This window comes from Aptenodytes forsteri, unplaced genomic scaffold (assembly GCF_000699145.1).
Source record: "Aptenodytes forsteri isolate BGI_AS27 unplaced genomic scaffold, ASM69914v1 Scaffold1, whole genome shotgun sequence".
In the NCBI taxonomy this organism is placed as follows: Eukaryota; Metazoa; Chordata; class Aves; order Sphenisciformes; family Spheniscidae; genus Aptenodytes; species Aptenodytes forsteri.
This window is the reverse complement of record NW_008795035.1, coordinates 7,127,156-7,145,552: the sequence shown is the minus strand read 5'-3', so window position 1 is coordinate 7,145,552 and position 18,397 is coordinate 7,127,156. Positions and strand designations below refer to the sequence as shown.

General features: G+C 41.0%; 1 protein-coding gene across 1 annotated transcript in view; it reads left to right on the top strand.

The window, feature by feature from the left end:
* AGBL1 (ATP/GTP binding protein like 1) overlaps nucleotides 1-18,397 on the top strand; it is a 279,246-nt gene that overhangs the window by 44,243 nt on the left and 216,606 nt on the right. The window contains exons 8-15 of the mRNA XM_009276632.1: nucleotides 2,897-3,062; nucleotides 4,055-4,128; nucleotides 6,836-6,952; nucleotides 7,944-8,545; nucleotides 10,547-10,630; nucleotides 11,702-11,788; nucleotides 12,156-12,304; nucleotides 15,713-15,800. Of these exons, the coding sequence (XP_009274907.1) occupies nucleotides 2,897-3,062; nucleotides 4,055-4,128; nucleotides 6,836-6,952; nucleotides 7,944-8,545; nucleotides 10,547-10,630; nucleotides 11,702-11,788; nucleotides 12,156-12,304; nucleotides 15,713-15,800 (1,367 nt within the window). The remainder of the gene's footprint in view (nucleotides 1-2,896; nucleotides 3,063-4,054; nucleotides 4,129-6,835; nucleotides 6,953-7,943; nucleotides 8,546-10,546; nucleotides 10,631-11,701; nucleotides 11,789-12,155; nucleotides 12,305-15,712; nucleotides 15,801-18,397) is intronic.

Sequence of the window (18,397 nt, the reverse complement as noted above, 5' to 3'; positions counted from 1 at the left end):
TATTTGAGGAGAATTTAGAGATGTTTTAGGAGAATTTAGAGATATTTTGAGTTTTGCTCCTACCTGGAATGAAAAATAATTTTAGATAATGAAATAATTCGTGAAAAGGAAGCACTTTCTGCTCCTATTTCTTTTTCCAAGCTCTGCTTAGACTTTCATGGCAGGTAAATGATATGTTCACATTAGCAACTGGCTGGCTTTGTGTGCAGTGGCAGAGAGCTGCCTACTCTGAGACAAGAAAACAGGTTTGCATCCGCTTTAGGAGAGACTGGTGCATAGGACATTATTTTGCTGTTTTATCATTTATCCATCTGATTTCTTAAGCCCACTTGGTTTCTCTTCAGTCTTCCTGTACTAGGGTCTACTCTAAGATAATATTATCCTATACACCACTCTATAGTTCCTAGTAGTAGCATCCATTAGCTTCATTATCTTTTTCCTTACTGTCATATTGAAACCTCCTTTTATGTATATATCGCATATGTATCATAATATCTGGACTATTCCAGATTCAGTAAAGAAAAGTTTGAGTGTGGAGGCTAAAAAGCAGATCCCCTGAATTCAGGTTAGATTTACATGGGCTTTCCGAGCTAAGCATGCACTCTCTTCCCTCATTCACAGTATCCCACCGCAAAATAAATGGGATAGCTTACACACATACAAAGCAGTCTCCTGTCTATTTCTCAGGTGCCAGTAAAAAAAGCTTTTCCGATACAGTGATGGAACATTTTTCAGTCATCTGTAAACTGTGTTATCTTGGAATCTGAGAGCACTTTATGCACAGTAATGAAAACAGTCCCACAAATTCCCTGTAAGGTATCTGAAGGCTTGTTTGCACTTGTAAGCTAATTTGCTATAAAGAAAAATATGACTTTCAAACAGCATCATTGAATAACTCCATTTGTGGAAGTTCATTGTCTGGATGAATGTGCCTTGTTCTTGACTATCTCAATTCACTTGGCAGTAAATTAAGATGGCTGGCCCAAGGCAGGCATTTATACACTCCTGTGTTCACTGTTCTATTAAACACAACAGTTTTAGTAAGTATTAGTAACATTTTAGTAAGGCTGTCGAAGAATGTTATTCTGTTCTCACATGTAGACAAACTTTCCTTATCTTTCCTTTAATAACAAGCAAATAAAGGCACTCGGATACCATGTGAAAGAGTGAATAAATTGAAAAACTGGAAATAGAAACCAATTCTCCTTGGTGTTTGCTCTAACCACAATAAAACTTTCTTTGGAGATGCTTTCAAAATTGTTTTTTCTCTCTCCTTTGTTCCTAACAGCCAGATATCTAGAAATACATATTAAGATTCTTGTAAGCATGTCAGCTTTAGATTTTTCTAGCCTCCCTACAGGAATTCTGGTTAATCCCACTGAATCTTATAATGTCATTCAATCATACATGAGAAAACAATAAAACCCTGTACAACTGAAAAAAAAAATACAGCCATTTTCCTATTCTTGATTATAATAAAGTACTTTGTTATGTTCTTTGGTCATCTTCCTGGTTCTGCTGAATATTTTTTTTTGTCCAGCCCAAATCCTAACTGTGGGCTGTCAGACAATGGCAAAAAGTATCTATTCTGCCCTCTGGGCTCTTCCATTTTATCTGTGCTGAAGGGATGCAAAAATATTAAATGCTATTAGGATGTATTGTAATATTCCTCTTTTGCCTTATAGAACATTTATGCTGCTTACTTGACTTGCATTCCTGTTCTGACAAGCTAAGTCTTACTCCCAAGCCACTAAAAATAACACGGTTAGGCACAGTACAGCTTGAACTTAGGTAGGATACTACATTGATTAGTCAATCTCTCTGATGGAGACTGTGGTATAGATGGGCTGTGCTCGGGGAAACCTGAAGGCTTGTTTTTTTCTGAGCATCACACCGATCAGTTTTGAGCAACTTCACCTTTGTGCAGCAGCTGTAATTTGCTTGTCCAAACTGTCTCTGTTATACTGAAGACATACACCTACGATGATCTCCCAGAGGGTCTTTGCTTTTAGTTCTGTCTGGGTGGGGGTGTTGTCTTTGCAACAAAAGACCAAGGAGTTCATTTGCATAGCATGGTAATAAAAATACAAAAATATTCTCTGTTTTCAAAGTGCATCTGGGCTCTCATAGCTCCTTATGCTTCTACTTTCTACTCTGGATTATAAGAGTAGAAAACATAGGATACTGTAGGAATTCAATATTTTATGACTAGGTAATATATAGTGATCTTTCAGACTATCGGGCCTAATGCTTAACTCTATAGAATAGAGTAAAGTGGGAATGCTCTCTTTGAGTATATATTGTGTACACTGGATACAGTGAAATAACGGTGTAATTGTGCCAGCTTACCTGTGTTAGTTTTGGCATGATAGCTCTGGGTATAGTTGTGGTGAAGATGCAGTAAGCGCAGATTTTGGCATGTGTTGGCAACCAAACAAACACGTGATGGGCTCCCTGCAGGATTATTTTTTTTTATCCATATTAAAGAACATATCTTTTCAGTGCTACTGTTAGCTAGGATATTTTAGCTTAATGCTACTATTATGCCTTCCTTCAGTATGCCCTGACTATAATATCTTAGAGCAGAGCTAGGGGATGCTGTGTCTTCTAAATGACATGCATCAATGGAAGTCCCCTGAAGTCCATGCTAGCCTGTATTTCTGTAAGAAACAGACTGCAAGAACTTAAGGTCTTGCTGTTCCAGGCACATTTCTTTAACGGTAAAAAGAAGAAAAGAAAAAAAAGCAAGGGAGGAACAGGGGGGGAAAAAAAAAAGCCATAAATATAAAGACTTCATATTCCAACCAGAAGAGTGTCTCTGCTCTGGGGGATTGTGTGTAATAGGTAGGACAACTGTAAGAGACAATTCTTAACATTGTTCTCCTTTGGTTCCTAGGACTGTTTATCTTGCAAAAATCTGGATCCTATCATAACCACTGTGACTCAGATTCTGAGAAAGTGCTACCCCAAGGAGTCTCTGCCTGTGGTGACAGTAAGAAATTCTTCTTTCTTCCCTCTTCCTGGGAATGCCAAGGCTGAACCTCCATGTGAGGGATCTGAAGGTAAGTGGCTGAAGGGTGAGTTCAGTAGGAAGAAAAGGAGCATGACATGAGAATTAAATGTGGGATCTGGGGAAGGGAGCGTTGGCAGCGCAGTCCTGAGGTTTACAGTTAAAATTAATCTGATGGCCTACAGTGTCACTCAGTAGAGATGAAAATACTCCCAGGTCTTCTTGAAGCTTGGAGATTCTGGTTGGGGAATAAATGAGAGAAGATTAAAAGGAGCAAGGAAAAGGAGGGGGGTGGGAGGGGAAATCCTTCTGTTATCCAAAAAATAATGGAACAGAGTGGGCATGGCAGAGGCTGGAGATGCCGTCGCCCCACAATAACAACAGAGGGAGAGACAATTGTGCCTGTGCATGACTGTTTGTGGGGGGAACACTGCCCTGCAGCTTTTTCAGTAAAGAATTGCAGGAAGTATTATCCTTTTTCCTTTCTAAAATAAAAGCAGATAGCAGTCACGCTGCATGAGTAAAAGACGTGAGCACTTGCTGAAAAGCAGAACTTAAGCACAGGCAGGATAGCTATTCCACAGAAAAGGAGAAACGACAGACTCCTTGATACACACAAGCAATTTCTCTGTTGCTTTCAGTTTTGTATGGAAAATGCTCAAATACCATAATAATGATAGCAGTAAAACACCCTAATCTAATAATATATATTAAAAGCATCCTGTAACATCATTGCAGCCAAGCAGAAAATCTCTGTATTGCTTTGTGATACGAGTTGGATCCATATCATGGTGACATTTTGTCATGGTTTTGAAAGGCAGTGCTCGAGTCCAAGAGAACAGAGCTTTAAAAAGTGGGAGATTTAGTGCCAAATTCATTTATACTAGATTAACAAATGGGATCTGCTTTGATCAAGGTTGTGGTGGGTTGTAGTTTGAAGGTGTGTGTGGCACACATAGAAGAGACTGCACATATTTCTGTGGAGGGCCTGAGAGGGATATTAGGATGAACACCTTTTCCTCTACTTCTTTTCTACTTCTGCAGCTGACTATGAAAGTGATGGAGAAGAAGAGGCTGAAAAAGACCTGGATAATGAGGATGTGGAGAGTAAGGAGGAAGTAGGTATATGAGCCATAGTTTCCTTAATCATCCACGTACTGGAAAGTAAAACTTTTCATTGTCCGTTTTGACATCCTGATAAGCTGTCTAACCAGAGAACATAGATATGCGTGTGGTCCCACATGAATACACTACATGAATAGTAGAAGGATACTCGGAAAAAGAGAAAGCACTGACTTCCATTGAAGAGAACCCCCTGCATTTATCTTAATTGCCATGCTTGTCATCCAGGATGGTGCAGGTTTGGTGACTTCTCTGTTCCTGCAGAGAGACTGACCAGTGACTGTTAGAATCATGTGCACAGTCAGGGATAAATGATGGATCTTTGATTCCTCTAGGTGTAGACCAGAAATGGCACTTAGTAGGGGAAAATTGAATTATCACCTAGGAAAGACTAACCCTCTTTTTCTTCCCATATCAGAGCATATTTGGGCTGTGCACCTACCCTAAGAAAAAGGTTAGTTCTTCTAAGCCACAGCTGAGGCATTTGAACCTATATTCCTTCTTTATTTGCTGCAGCATCACAGACAAATAATACAATGAATTATTCAATACTTTTCTGACTTCTCCCTTTGCACTCTCCCTGTCATGACCTAACTGGCAAAAAAAAAACCCATACCAGCTGAGGATGAGAGTGTAAACTTTTTTGTTGTGAAAATACATACAAGCACATACACAGATGTGAAGCAGTGAATATTGCTAATAAGTCTTATCCACACAAAGTGGTTTGGGAAGGCAAATTAAAGAAATGAAGTTGCAAATACAGTCTAATCAGATATGATTGAGACTTCTGTAAGGGCGTTTTCATTACTTGCCCTGTCTTTTTCTCCTCAAGTATTAAAATGATGACACTGAACGAAAAAAGGAAGTTAACCCCCCCCCACACACACATTACTCAGTGTCCTAACTTGCCCCTGTCTGGCTGTTTTTATCTGAATATTAGAGCTCACCAAGATGCTCATTAGGAATAAGGTTCATAGTGAAATTATCTCCTCCTTTAATTAGTTATTCATTCAGAAACAGATCCTATATGCCTCTGAAGTATTTCATTATTCATAAGGATTTATCAAGTAGATTTTTTTTTTTTTTTTGCCTAAGAGCTTGCTCTGAATGAGTTTTAAGTACTGTTTGTCTGGTGTGCTAGTCATATATCTCCCATGACAAATCTTTCTAAAGGGAAAGCAAGCAGGGAATGGATAATGAACTTTCAGTTTACCTTTTTTGTATGAGATTATTTGCACAATGTGTCCTGCTATTGATGTGATTTATAAACATTTTCACAGCTACATAACTCAAATCCATGCATACTAGTAATACCAATCAAACTGAAACTTGGCTCTACGCTTCCATCAGTAACTGTTCAGGCAGTTCTATGAAAATCAAAATCATCCCATCAACTATCTATCCTTCTCAACCCAAACCTTCAGCAAGTTTGAAGCTGCTTATGCATCGTTATGCTGTTAGTGGCAAATCCTTTTAAACTGACCTCATACTCTGTGCAGCTCTTCATTGCCTTTTCAACTAGGCCCACACAACAGTTCACTCTGCTTTGCAATACAAGTGTGGCTCAGGGTTTGAAATGCCATGGACACTTTTGCATTCAGGCAATTTTTTTTTTCTTTTGATAACAGCTTCAGAAATGAGTCTATTTATCAGGAGCGAATCACTTCTTTGCTGGGATTTGGTGGGGCATGCTTACTAATGACATATTGAATTATTTGAATAATGCTGCAATGTAATGCCCAGTCATCAATGCCATGTCTCCATCCTTCCCTCTTGCCCCATTTTTTCCTGGCTTCTTATGCAATGACTGCATGCTTGACACAGTCTGGTTTTGGTTCTCATATCTGATATGGAGGAGGTTGCATAGTTGCCTTTGACTGTGAAAGTTTCAGATATGGTTCTTATCCCTGATTCGCTGATGGTTGAGATCTAAAAAGCTTTTTTTCATATAAAAATATCAAGAAAGTTGGATAGTATAGAAGATGGATTGGGCAAGAGTTTCACAGATTTTTATAAACAGGATTGAGAGATAAAAATAAAATATAAGCAATTGGTGCCTGCAAGTTCAATGATACAGGCGTGGGCCTTTCAGTTTGATTGTTAGGCACGCAGAGAAACCATGTGGTTGTCTAAATCAAAGGTAAAAGTGTCAAGCTTTCTAATTTTGCTGGTGGCCTGTGAGGACAATTTTGGCTTTGATATACTTGCAGAATTTTCTTGCTAAATATACATTTATTTGATTATTGTTTCTTTGAATCAGAATGTTGCCAATTACGTCTTGAGGACCTGTACCTCCTGGTTTATGCAACATAAGCAAGGGAATGAATGATATGCTCAGAAATAACTAGCAGTTGTTGGTGTCTCTTATTTTGAAACCTCCTGAGCTGACATGCATATAAAAAGGTTCAAGTTTCAGTCCTAATGCTTTTTTGAAACCATCTTTTCATGGTATCTCTACTTAAGTACTCAAATACCAAAACATCAAGTTCTCCTTTTTCACAATGTAGTCTTTCCTCTTGTGCCTCTATTTTCTATTCCATAAAATGACTTTAACAGCCTTCATGAGTATGGGAAGAACAGTTATAGGACTTATTAGATGAGTATGATGTCATTAGAAATCAAGGGTATTATGCAGAACATTACTTTACAGTCATCTTCTGGGGCAAGTTTAATATACATGCTTTCCTAATTCTGCTTTTGTAGGATTATGACTTGGAGACAGATGTGAACAAACTGAGGTCAAGGCCAACGCTTGACCGGCCAGAGGAAGAGCTTGGACAATATGAAGCGATGTGTCCAGAACTTTCCCATAATTTTCAGGTACTATCATAGTGCAGCTTCCTTTATTTGTGAATATTCAAGAGTTTAAGAAATACTTGAAAGGGAGTACTGACAAGAGATAACTAGACAAGGCTATTGCAAAAGGAAACCTAGATGTCTTATAGGACTGGAAAAAGAAAGATTAAGATTTTTGCTATAGTTTATTGGTGTGAATCAAGAGTGATAGAAAGGGAGTGATGTTGTTTGGTACACATTTGGCTGGGTAAGGATTAACTAAGCACTACTGAATCAATTGCCACATGAGAAATCTGTCAGATAATAATTTGTATCCTTGCTGGCAATTTCAATGGCAATATCAAGATCAGAATGAGATGTGGAAAATAAATACTGTCAACTAGTGTCTTGAAGGAAGTGATGGAGAAGATTGCACTGCCACTGAGTGAAATGCACAGTTCAAATCATTGTTCTATTGCAGTTTGGGAGAAGAAATGGAGTATTGCACTCATTACAAATCTTGGAATTTAGGAGAGCTGAAACAGGTGATTCAAATATGAATCTAGAAAGGACCACTGGCTTAATGTATCTCCTGTAGACACAATGCTGTGACACTTATTATGACCATAACTAACAACATGGGATTAATTTATACACTTGCATGAAGGCAGGGGTGGAGTTTTGCATGACAGATTGGCCTCCTTTACCCTGCTGTAACACTTACATTCTAAAAAAAATGCCTTGCGAATTATCTTCCCTAATTTGTTAGAACAATCAGCTTTGGTTGGAGATGACTCACCCAGATGACTCAGTCTGATCCTTTTAGTTTCTGAGGACTGCTGTTGAAACAGCTTTGTGGATAAAGAAATTCGGCAGGTGGTCCATGGGCTGATTTTACTCTGGCTGTCTCATTGGATGAGTACAGTTTTGGGAGATTTGTAAATATTTTCTCTTTCTTCCTTGAAAGGTTTCCTCTGGAAGGAGGCACAATCTGTCTTTAGTTTCTTTTAATTTCTTCTGCTTTTTAAATTTAAAGGAGCTTGAATCAGAATCTGAGGAAGACAAGAGCTTGGAGGACAGGACTGAGAATCTTTGCTCTACTCCCTCTCATTTCATTCCAAGTGCTACTTCTGTGAAACATCCAAACTACAGACGGAGAAACCAAAGTGTCACAGAGATGGGACCAGATCCAGAGGAAAAGGATTTCAAAGTCCCACTGCAGAGCTGGACAAAGAAGGAGAAATGCAGATGGGATCCGACTGATGAAAAGAGAGACATTGTAGAAGCAGTCCAAGATGCAGACCCTTGTGAAGAGGAAGACCCAACCAGGAGTCACATGCTTACTTTGCGCCCTCTCCCAAAAGAGGCTGCTTGGTACAAAAAAATGTTTTACCCTGAATGTGAGGCCTCAATCAATCCTAGTCCTGGAGGGAGGCTGGAGAGCTCAGACACAGTGAGAAATCTTCTGGAGAAACACCAAGGGGATATCCCATTCCAGAGCCCTCGCTTCTACGTAGCTAGGGCCAAATGTGTCAAGTCCATACCAGACTACAAGGACTTGGCATTCCCTGATTTCTGGGGTCACCAGCCACCTCCTTACAGCAAGCCCATGTTGGAGCGCAAGCATGGGGTTCAAAGGTGATTGTGCTTTAATGTAACTACCTCACTGAGAGCTCTCAGGCTCAAAACCGGTTTAAGTATGTTCTGACTATCACATCTCTGAATGTTTTAGGAAGTTATAGAATGAATTTTGGGCTATCCAGTGACTTGTTGCAAGGAGATAGGCCAAACAGCAGGATGATTTTATTTAGGTTTTGCTCCTGAGGAAAGGAAAATGGTATCTAATTGGATTATGAACAGTTAGATTAGGAATCTAGCAGGCTTATTTCCTATCTCTGACATGAACTTTCTGTGTGTCAGTGGATGAATTGTGAACTGTCTGTGAGTTGCTTTCTTTGTTTCATAGCTGAAGGTGGTAGTGGCAACCTTGGAGTGAGATTTTTATGGCTTCTGTGAATCCATAAGGACTCCTCTATCTCATATTCCAAATTGTTATTACTTAAACTAGTTATTGATAAATGTATCCGTGTGCCTATGTATGTGATGGGACCCTAAACTGGTGAAAGCTCTGACGTAGATTTATTAGTGGCTTTTTCCTTAAAGTAAGCAGATCAAAACCCAGAATGAGCCGTGAATCTGTGACCTCATTAGAACACAAATGAAAGCAAGATCATTTTAGAGATGGAGAAGACTCTGTGTCCTTTTGGGATACGTTTTTGCCCTTCAGTCTTGCTCTTAATCCAGCCACCTTTAGTGTGTTCAACAATGGGTCCCATCTGACTTTTTAAGGAAAAATCCTTTCTGTCCTCAGAGCTGTGTGTCTGTGTCAGGTTGTTCTTGGGAATCTCCCTGTCTACCCTTCTGCTGCTGTGTCCCTTCTCGTTGTGCCTCTTGCTCTCTGCCTGCTCCATGGGGACCTCCAGAAGCTTCTCTTCCTTCCCTAGCATGTGCATTTGCTTCTGGGAAGTCTCTCAGGAGCTAGAGAGCATCGGCGGGGACAAGGTAAGTAAGCTGCTTTCCCTCCCTGCTGCCCGGCCTGCTAGGAGAAGACAGTATATATGGTATGCAACACGCAGAAAAAAAAAGAAACAGATATCACCTATGGCACACTGCTAGAGGCTGCTGGTTTTTTCATGTTAATTCAGGTGTTCAGATGAGGGGAAAGCTGTGTTTTGAAGCTGTGCTGGGAGAGGAAGCTCTTCTTATAACTATCACTTTGTTCCATGTGTGGCTGTGTGCAATGACTTTACATTTCTTTTTAGTGGCATAGGGAATTATTAGCAGATAACAAAAAGGCTGGATTCTGTGCTAAACTCTAAAGCTGATCAACACTAATTAAATGGCATTTGTGACGACCACTGATTTCTGAGCTCTAGAGAGGTGATGATTCTTTCTGCAGCAAATATAAAAGCTAAAAAACTTATTTAAAGGCAAAATCGCTCTACCATCTTCTCCTTGCACTGTTGCTCTAAAAGATTTGCTTTTATGACTATAATAACATGTGTAACCATACAGCTAAAATGGGAATAATCATATCGTGCTTCAGGGCATAACGTGATTGCTGCAAAGGTCAGGAAGAAAATCTGGTGTTCCACATTTGATCATCTTCAGGGATCAGAGAACTTCAACTTAATAACGAGTAGAAATTAGCTTGATTTAGAGTCAAGATTCACTATGAGACAGACTAGTAGGTTTATAAGTTATGGCAGATATTTCCTCACGGGGCAAGGCTGGCCATTTGGGAGATTGACATTGACTGGGAAGAATTGGGGATAAATCAAACTTGACAGAATACTGTACAGAATAAAAATTTTACAGAATCAGTCATTTAACCCAAAGGGCAACTTGTTGTAATGGGAATGGAGCAGGAGCTTTCTCATGGTTTAAAAAAACAAAAAAAAACAACAACAAAAAAATCCAAATTAAGTTCACCTGGAATTAGCACCTGGAAGTCCTCTTTCTTACCAGTTCTTCAAAGGAATTTCCTAAACCTTTTCATATTTCTTCTACAAGATTACCCTATACCAGGATTTCTCACAGTGTCATTACAATTTACCTTTTGTTTTGGTTTTTTCCTAGGGACAAAGTACTAGATGACGTTCGCCGCTTAATCCAGCCAAGTGATGTGATAGGCAGAACTGTTTTTGATTTAGATGAGCCCAGGTGGGTACCTCAAACTACTGTAACCAGGGGCACTGTCAGTGCTGGGTTAGGTAGTGAGCTCGGTTTTCTTGTTCAGCTCTGACAAAGGTATAGAAGAAATAACCTAGGAGGTAAAGGCCCAACAGGAGAAGTACACAGGAGGAACAGATTCCTAGTATGTGGCTCTGGGAAAAGGATTTATTGTGGAAGTCACTGGAGCAAGAGAGTCTCAAAACTTTTTAGATAGAACAAGAAAATTTATACATCAAAGGGACTGTGTGGGGACCCTGAACGTGTGCATTGCATGTAGTGATTTGGAACAGAAGCACGCAGGCTGATGCTGGGAATTGTACCTATCTCTGAATCCAGATGCAGTCTCTCCACACCCTGAAGCAACGTTTCCCATTGGGAGTGAACTTGAGTGTCTGTATGGCTAGTGTCACAGGCTGTAGCTGTACCCTGAAAGGTGTGGCACTTATAAAAGGCTTCTGAAAACAAACATCCAGCCTTGTGAATTGTTTTAATTGTTTTAAATGCTCAACGATGGCCAGAAATTGTGGTCCTTGAGAAGGACCTGCACAGGGCAGTTGAGAGGGTCCCAAATATGAAGAAATTGCATTCAGAGGAAGGATGAGTGACTTGGAGAATATTGTTTAGAGGGAAAAAAAGAGTGAAGGACAGTTTGAGGTAGGAGAGTGTTGTGAAGTTGTTCAAGATTAAGGGTTTCTAACTTTAGGAGAAGGTAACTATATAGATGAAGGAAGAGTAAATGTATAGTAATTGTATAGAGCTGCCTTGTGCAATTAATAAATTAATGGTAGTAACTCAGTGGGGAAAGTTATTGGAATAAAAAAGTAAATATGAACTGGGACAAAAAGGGAGTATGGGGAAAGGAAAAGGTGAGATTTAGAAACACTAAGCAAGAGTAGAGAAGGATGCTGGATTGGATAGGCAGATTATGGATTTGCTCACCTCTTGCTGCTTCTCAGGGTCTTGCTTATAAAAACCCCTATATTAGCGTACAAAAGGTGCTGGGAAAGACTTGTCTTTGAAGCAACCTGCTATAGGTATCCTTGCTTTGATTTACTGCAGTCACTCAAGCCCAGGTGCTCCAGGCTGTCTGACATTCTTCTCCAAGTTTGAATCAGGAAACCTTCGCAAAGCCATCCAAGTGCGTGAGTAAGTATGCCTGCAGCGGCTGTGTCCCAACCAGCCTTTCCACTGTGACCACAGCGTGAAATGCTGGAGTTCTCCTGGGTTCAGAAAGGGTTGGCCAGGGAAGCAGGTTTTATGACTCGAGTTTGACGCCTGCCAACACCTAGATCTCATGAAAGTAACAGCAGTGAGAAAGCAGAGCTCAAAGTTTTGACATGACTAACAGTGTGTGAGTATTTAATGGTGTGTTTGGGCACCGCTAGTTTGATGGTGTTCTTTGACTCTCATAGGATATTAATGAATTTGATGGTATAGCCTGCTGTCCTTGGCAGGTTCAGTGGCAGACTGGCGGGGTGTTCATGGCCACCATTTTTTTCGTCTTCCTTGACAGGTTTGAGTATGACTTAATTACGAATGCAGATGTCAACAGCAACCAGCATCACCAGTGGTTCTACTTTGAAGTCCGTGACATGAAATCAGCAGTTCCCTATCGCTTCAACATTATCAACTGTGAGAAGTTCAATAGCCAATTTAATTACGGTATGAGTCTTTGGGGAATTGGGATAGTCTCCTGTTCACAAGAATACCTTTTAATGCTCTAAAGGTTTTGAACTTTCCATGTCTATAAGGGAGACTGTAAGTTTAATCTTATCTGCCCTGAAATCCACTGAAAGTTACTTTAGATTTGTCAAAGGACCCTTCTCTATCCTCAGGAGGACTGAGGAGTAAGCTGAATATTGAGACCTCGGAGAGGATTTGTGGGGAAGAAATGTCATTGTTCTGTATTTAGAGACCAGAACTGAGGAAGAATGGCATTGGGGTCGGGAGAGGGGGGAAAAAGACAATCTGTTGGAATTGAATGAGCAGCATAAAATTGGAAAATGCTTCTAAGATTTAAATAAATGTAGGTAATCCTCAAACAAATATTCATGATTCTTTGCGCTTATCCAGAAAGACATCTCTGCCTTTAGACCTGCTGAGACTTCTGCTGATATTAATGATAAAAAAAATTTCTGTTCCTGGCTGTCTTTAAGCTCCTGTCATAGTCTGTGGTGCAGGAGGAAGTGGCATTGGTCAGAAATAGGCAGGGCAAATCCCAGCTTTCAATGTCCATTTTAGAAGAGAAATTATTTCTTCTGCATGGAGACTGTGGGTTGAATTCTTAGCTGGCATAGGCTGGTTTTTTATTTGTTTCCATGGAGCTGTGTTAATTTACACCAGCTCAAGACCTGACTCAGAATGTTTAATAAACCCCTAATATCAGACTTTGCATTCCTCTGAAGCCCTGTGGATACAGCCTTTGACATCACCAGGAGAACTCTCTCAGGATCAATGTACCTAAAACAAATAACACTAGGAGCTGGAATGACTTGTCACTTGTACTTGTGAAACTGGCTGGATGAGTGGCATAAAGAATTATAATGCATTTGCTCTTTAACCCTAAGAGCTGGAGTTCGAGTATTCATATAGATCCCAAATGAAAATGATTTTTTTGTCATCTTATTCTGCTTCCCTGAATTACCAAACAATTCAGTATTGGTGTGCCTGGTAGCAGCCTGAAAATGAAGTATGTTTAGGTCCTACTGTAAACCCCAATACAACCTCTGATACAGCCACCAGTAGCTTCATAGCTAGAGATTCTGGCTATTATTGGTAGAAGGTTGCTTGTATCTGCTAGTTTGGCTGTTGTCAGGATTTATAATCTCATTTTGTGAACCTGAAACTGTACATGACTCATATGTTCAAGCGTGCAATGAAAAATATATTTGGAAGAAAAAATGTGAAAATACCTTCCAGTGTAAGGAGGGAGGCTAAGCCATGGCTTGCTTTTGTATGGCTTGTCCATGGGATTGGCTGTTAAAGCAATCCTTCTGTGGGTTACTTCTGCTGCTCTGAGAGGGCAGTGAAGCTCTAGCCTACCTGGCTTGGCTGAGTGAGGCTCACTACCCCTTCCAGCACATGCATAATATTAACACAGACCGTTGGTAAGAGATGCTGCTTATTTGCTACCTTCCCTCTGCACTTTCCTGGGCTAATGCCCATGCCATAAAACTAAAAGCTTCCAGCTGTGATGTAGTGTCGAAGTGCCATGGGTGGCAATACTTTACAGCTCCTAGTTACTCATCTGTTTTGATTTTTCACTTCCCTTTTGCTCTAGGTTAGATGGCACTGTGTAATTTTCAAATCAGCAAAAAGGATATTTCATGAAATAGTTGTGACCAGGAGCAGAGCAAGTCAGGAGGTGCAGCCTCCACCTCTCTCCTTCACCCTTTTCCACCAACTTACTCTACCATGGGAAATAATGAGATTTAGTCAGAAACCTGATTTGTGTGTGTTTTCTACAACTGAATGTTTCCATAGGGGAAGTAGAAAGGAAAAACTGTTTTTCTTTGTTTTCTACAACTGAATGTTTCCATAGGGAAAGTGGAAAGGAAAAACTGATTTTTTTTTTTTAATTAAAATGAGATGGCAGACCAGTATCAACCATTGCTCAGAGGCAGTTTGGGGGGGGTGTGTCCTTTGGACTCACAGAGAAGGGCAGGAGCTGGAATTTGGGATGTTGAGAGCACTGCAGACCACGAGCCTCACATCCCTTTTCCGATGAACTGGGCTTCTGGGCAGGCCTGTGTCTCTCAACCCACTGTGGCCCATGTCCTGGAACCAAGCACAGAATTGCTTCTTGTACGTGGCTCACGGCACTGGTTTAGGAAACAGCAATATAGAGGTTACTCCTTGCTGTAGGCTAGTTAGTGCTGCGGCAGCCAAAGGTGACCTGGAAAGGCACTTCTGCTGGTACACTTGCCAGCTCTTAAAACGCTGGAGAGTTTAACGGAGAAACCCAAAGGAAGAAGGGAAACTGAATAGCTGCTCATGAGAAACCCAAAGGAAGAAGGGAAACTGAATTAGCTGCTCATGAAATATGTTATCAGTATTAATGATTTTCAAGCATCGCCTCCTCCCAGCACAAGAACAGCCAAAAGAAGGCTCAGGGGGCAACTTATCAACATGCATAAATACTCAAAGGGTGTTTTTTCCCTTTCTAAATACACTTTTCACAAAAGTGCCGCCAGCATCGTTGCTGGGCTCAACTGTGGCTGTGCTGGGTCTGCTGGAGCTGGCTGGCACCACCCCAGGGCAGAGGCCACCCCTGCAGCCCCCAGCCGCCAGCACCTTGCCAGGGACACCCCCTGCAGAGACCTTCACTGGTGAGGGCAGGATGGTCACTGCACCTGTAAAAAAGCAGGCAGGTGTGTAGAGCAAAAGAATTTGATACAAAAACTGCCTGCAGATGGGCTGGCTTCATGGAGCTGTGAGTAATGTATACGCAGCTCAGATCAGAGAAAGCCTCATACCTCGGGGCATGGAATGGTAATATTTTGGAGGTCAGGAAGAAGTCATCTTCTGCTATAATACAGTACAAAGATGGATGCTATTGTTATCAGCATTTATGACACAGGTATTATTTAGGTCTAATGGCAAGTTTAAAACCTTCTAGTTTTGCTTGCTACTTTCTGAAGGTACGGTACTGGATGCACTGCAGATTTCTAATGCTGTGGTAGGATTAAGGATGCAATAATGGTGCAGCCAAGCATAAAATATTGAACTAAACAAATTACTGATCTTGTTGATACCTCAATTCCTATTCTTTTCTTTCCCTTCCTCTGTTTGTAAACAGAGCAGCTCGAAGTCCTCCTTTGCAAAGGCCAGTCAGATAATTTATTTTCTAAAGAACTCCATTCAGCTCACTTCTGGAGGTGCTTTTTGTACAGACATGGCTATATCAGAACAAAGCATGGGGCTTTGGGAAACGTATTTACTTTGCATAAACTTATCTGCAGAGAGAGCACAGGCGAAATAACGATGCTTCTTGGTTAGTCTTTTTCTCCCTATCCTTGTCTTTTCCAGCCAGGGAAGTCATGTCACTTGAAACCATCTTGTTTTATGTAGGCATGCAGCCGGTCATGTATTCAGTGAAGGAAGCTCTCCAGGGCAGGCCTCACTGGCTTCGGACAGGCCATGATATCTGCTACTACAAGTAAGTGCATTTTTGGTGAATAATTTGTGGCTTCCTTTCCCCTCTGTTCCCCTCCTGTTAATAGCATTGATGTTGTTAACCTTTGACCACCAGTGTCACCTGTTTCAAATGTCTCTAAATCGGTGCTAGTTCAATGTGTTATGTGCTTCCAGCTTCAGGAAACAGCCACAAGTGAGATCTCTGTATTAGATGCCTGGGGAGAAACAGGGCATGTGCAGAATTCAATTCCGAGGAGGAAAGGGAATGGAGGGTGGTCAAACCTTGCTGATGCAGCCAGGAATACAAGGAAGCTTAACCCACAAAGGTAGTGTAGTTGGCTTTTTCCCCCTGTCCAAGAAGAAATGAGCTGGATGGAATAACTGTTTTTCTTTTGCATACATTGACTTTTCTGAGAAACGTAGGAGCTGAGGAGCTAAAGAAGGGTTAGCATATACATAGGGGGTGTGTGTGTATGCATATATATACACACACTATGTACTCCTCTACGCATAGGTAGAAATAGCCATATACAAATACACATTTATTTATTGGTTTGTGAATCTATCTCTATACCTTAGTATCTTCACCAGCTTCCCTTCTCTGCAAAGCTGGAACTCAAATCCTAGAAGGCAAACTTCTCTGTGGACCACACTTATTGGCACCATGGCACTGTTTATAGACCTTGTCCTGATAGCAGAAACAGTAGGGATTAACCTTACCCACTGTCGTACAGAAACTTTATCTTTCTACTGGGGCCAGGCAACAGTGGTGTAAAGAAGTTCTGACAAGCTCAGGGCTGATATTTATGCAAGTTCCCTGTTTCAGGCTGTTTCTGCAGTGTGTCAGCACCTCAGAAGAAAAACACTAGATCAGTCTCATCTTTAACTTATATCTGAGCTCGGGCTTGACACATGTGAGAAACATTCTGACCCAGGTATCTCATTTTCATGCAGAAAACTGATTTCTGATTCATTCTGGTTATTACAGTCAAAGGAGACAAGTGCAGAGCTTGGGGTTTCAGTAGGTTGAATGAACCCTGCTTTACTCTCTCAAGGTTTCCAAAACGTTATCCACAACATAATTATTTTAAAGATGATGATTAAAAGGGTTTTCGGGACTAGGTGGTGTGGTTTAACCCAGCAGGTAGCTAAACACCATACAGCCATTTGCTCGCTTTCCCCCTGCTCCCCACAGTGGGATGGGGGAGAGAATCGGGAATAAAAAATAATAATAAGATTATACAAAGCAAGTGATGCACAGTGCAATTGCTCACCACCCGCCGACCGATGCCCAGCCAGTTCCCGAGCAGCGGTCACCACCCCCTGGCCAACTGCCCCCAGTTTATGTGCTGAGCACGATGCCATATGGTATGGAACAGCCCTTTGGCCAGTTTGGGTCAGCTGTCCTGGCTGTGCCCCCTCCCAGCTTCTCGCTGGCAGGGCAGGAAAGCTGAAAAGTCCTTGACGACTGTAGGCACTACTTAGCAGCAACTAAAACATCGGTGTGTTATCAACATTATTCTCATGCTAAATCCAAAACGCAGCACTGTACCAGCTACTAGGAAGAAAATTAACTCTATCCCAGCCGAAACCAGGACACTAGGACAACTGGTATGTTTTGGATTATAAAAAAATCTGTGCAGAGTTGAAGGCTGGGGGACAGAATAGAACAAGTAGGAAAATTACAGGTGTGAGCAAATGCATTTGGTTGAGTGGGATGTCTGGGAATGATGCAGCCTGGGGTAGTGCAAGCAGGCAGAGGAGCCCTGCACTGGAAAAAAAACAGGTCATATGTTGAGAATGAACTGGTAGAGCATTATGGGTGAAGTTCACATACTTTGTAACCAAATACTGCAGCATTTGGTGTTAATTAACTATTTTATCCTGGCCTTACCTGTCACGATGTGAAAGCTGAGGCTGGGAATGCCTGAGTAACAAGTTTTCCCACTTTTTTTTTTTCTTCTAATTATTTTTTCCATCATGATTCCTATTCACCAGTTTGCATCACCAAAATGCCTCGGTGTCTCAGGACTCTATGGGTACTGCATTAGGCACTCTATAAACAAATCGAAAGTCTGGTCCTTGCCCCAATACCTTGCAGTGGAAGCACAGGGCTTGGGCTACCCAATGACTGTAGATGCGCAGGGAAATACAAAAAACCAAAAGGTGTTAACACAATTAACAATAATGATAATCGTCTGGCATGGTAAGTAGTGCTCTCAGGACAGAGCTGAACTTTTCTGATGTTCTCGATGGTACTCCTTTCTTCATGAACTCATGTGATGAGGCTGATTTTAGAATCTGATGTGAAATAATGGGCTTTCTCTTTGTAAGAAATTCTATTTGTGTTGTAGCTCACAATTTTGCTGTTAGGTTCAGAGGTGGCTATGTTCACAAGTGGATTTGATGAGACCATAAACCCAGACAATGACAGTGGTCTGCCTTCCAGAAGTAGCAGAGCCTCAAACTTGTGTCGATACAAAAAAATTCCAAGTCATCCTAAATATCTGTTGTAATCTTTTCTTTTTTTTTCTTTTGGGGGTGGGGGGCTGAAGGCTCAGATTATCCTCTCTCAACCTGGCATATCCTGTCTGTAGCAATCTGAGTAGCTTTTTTGTT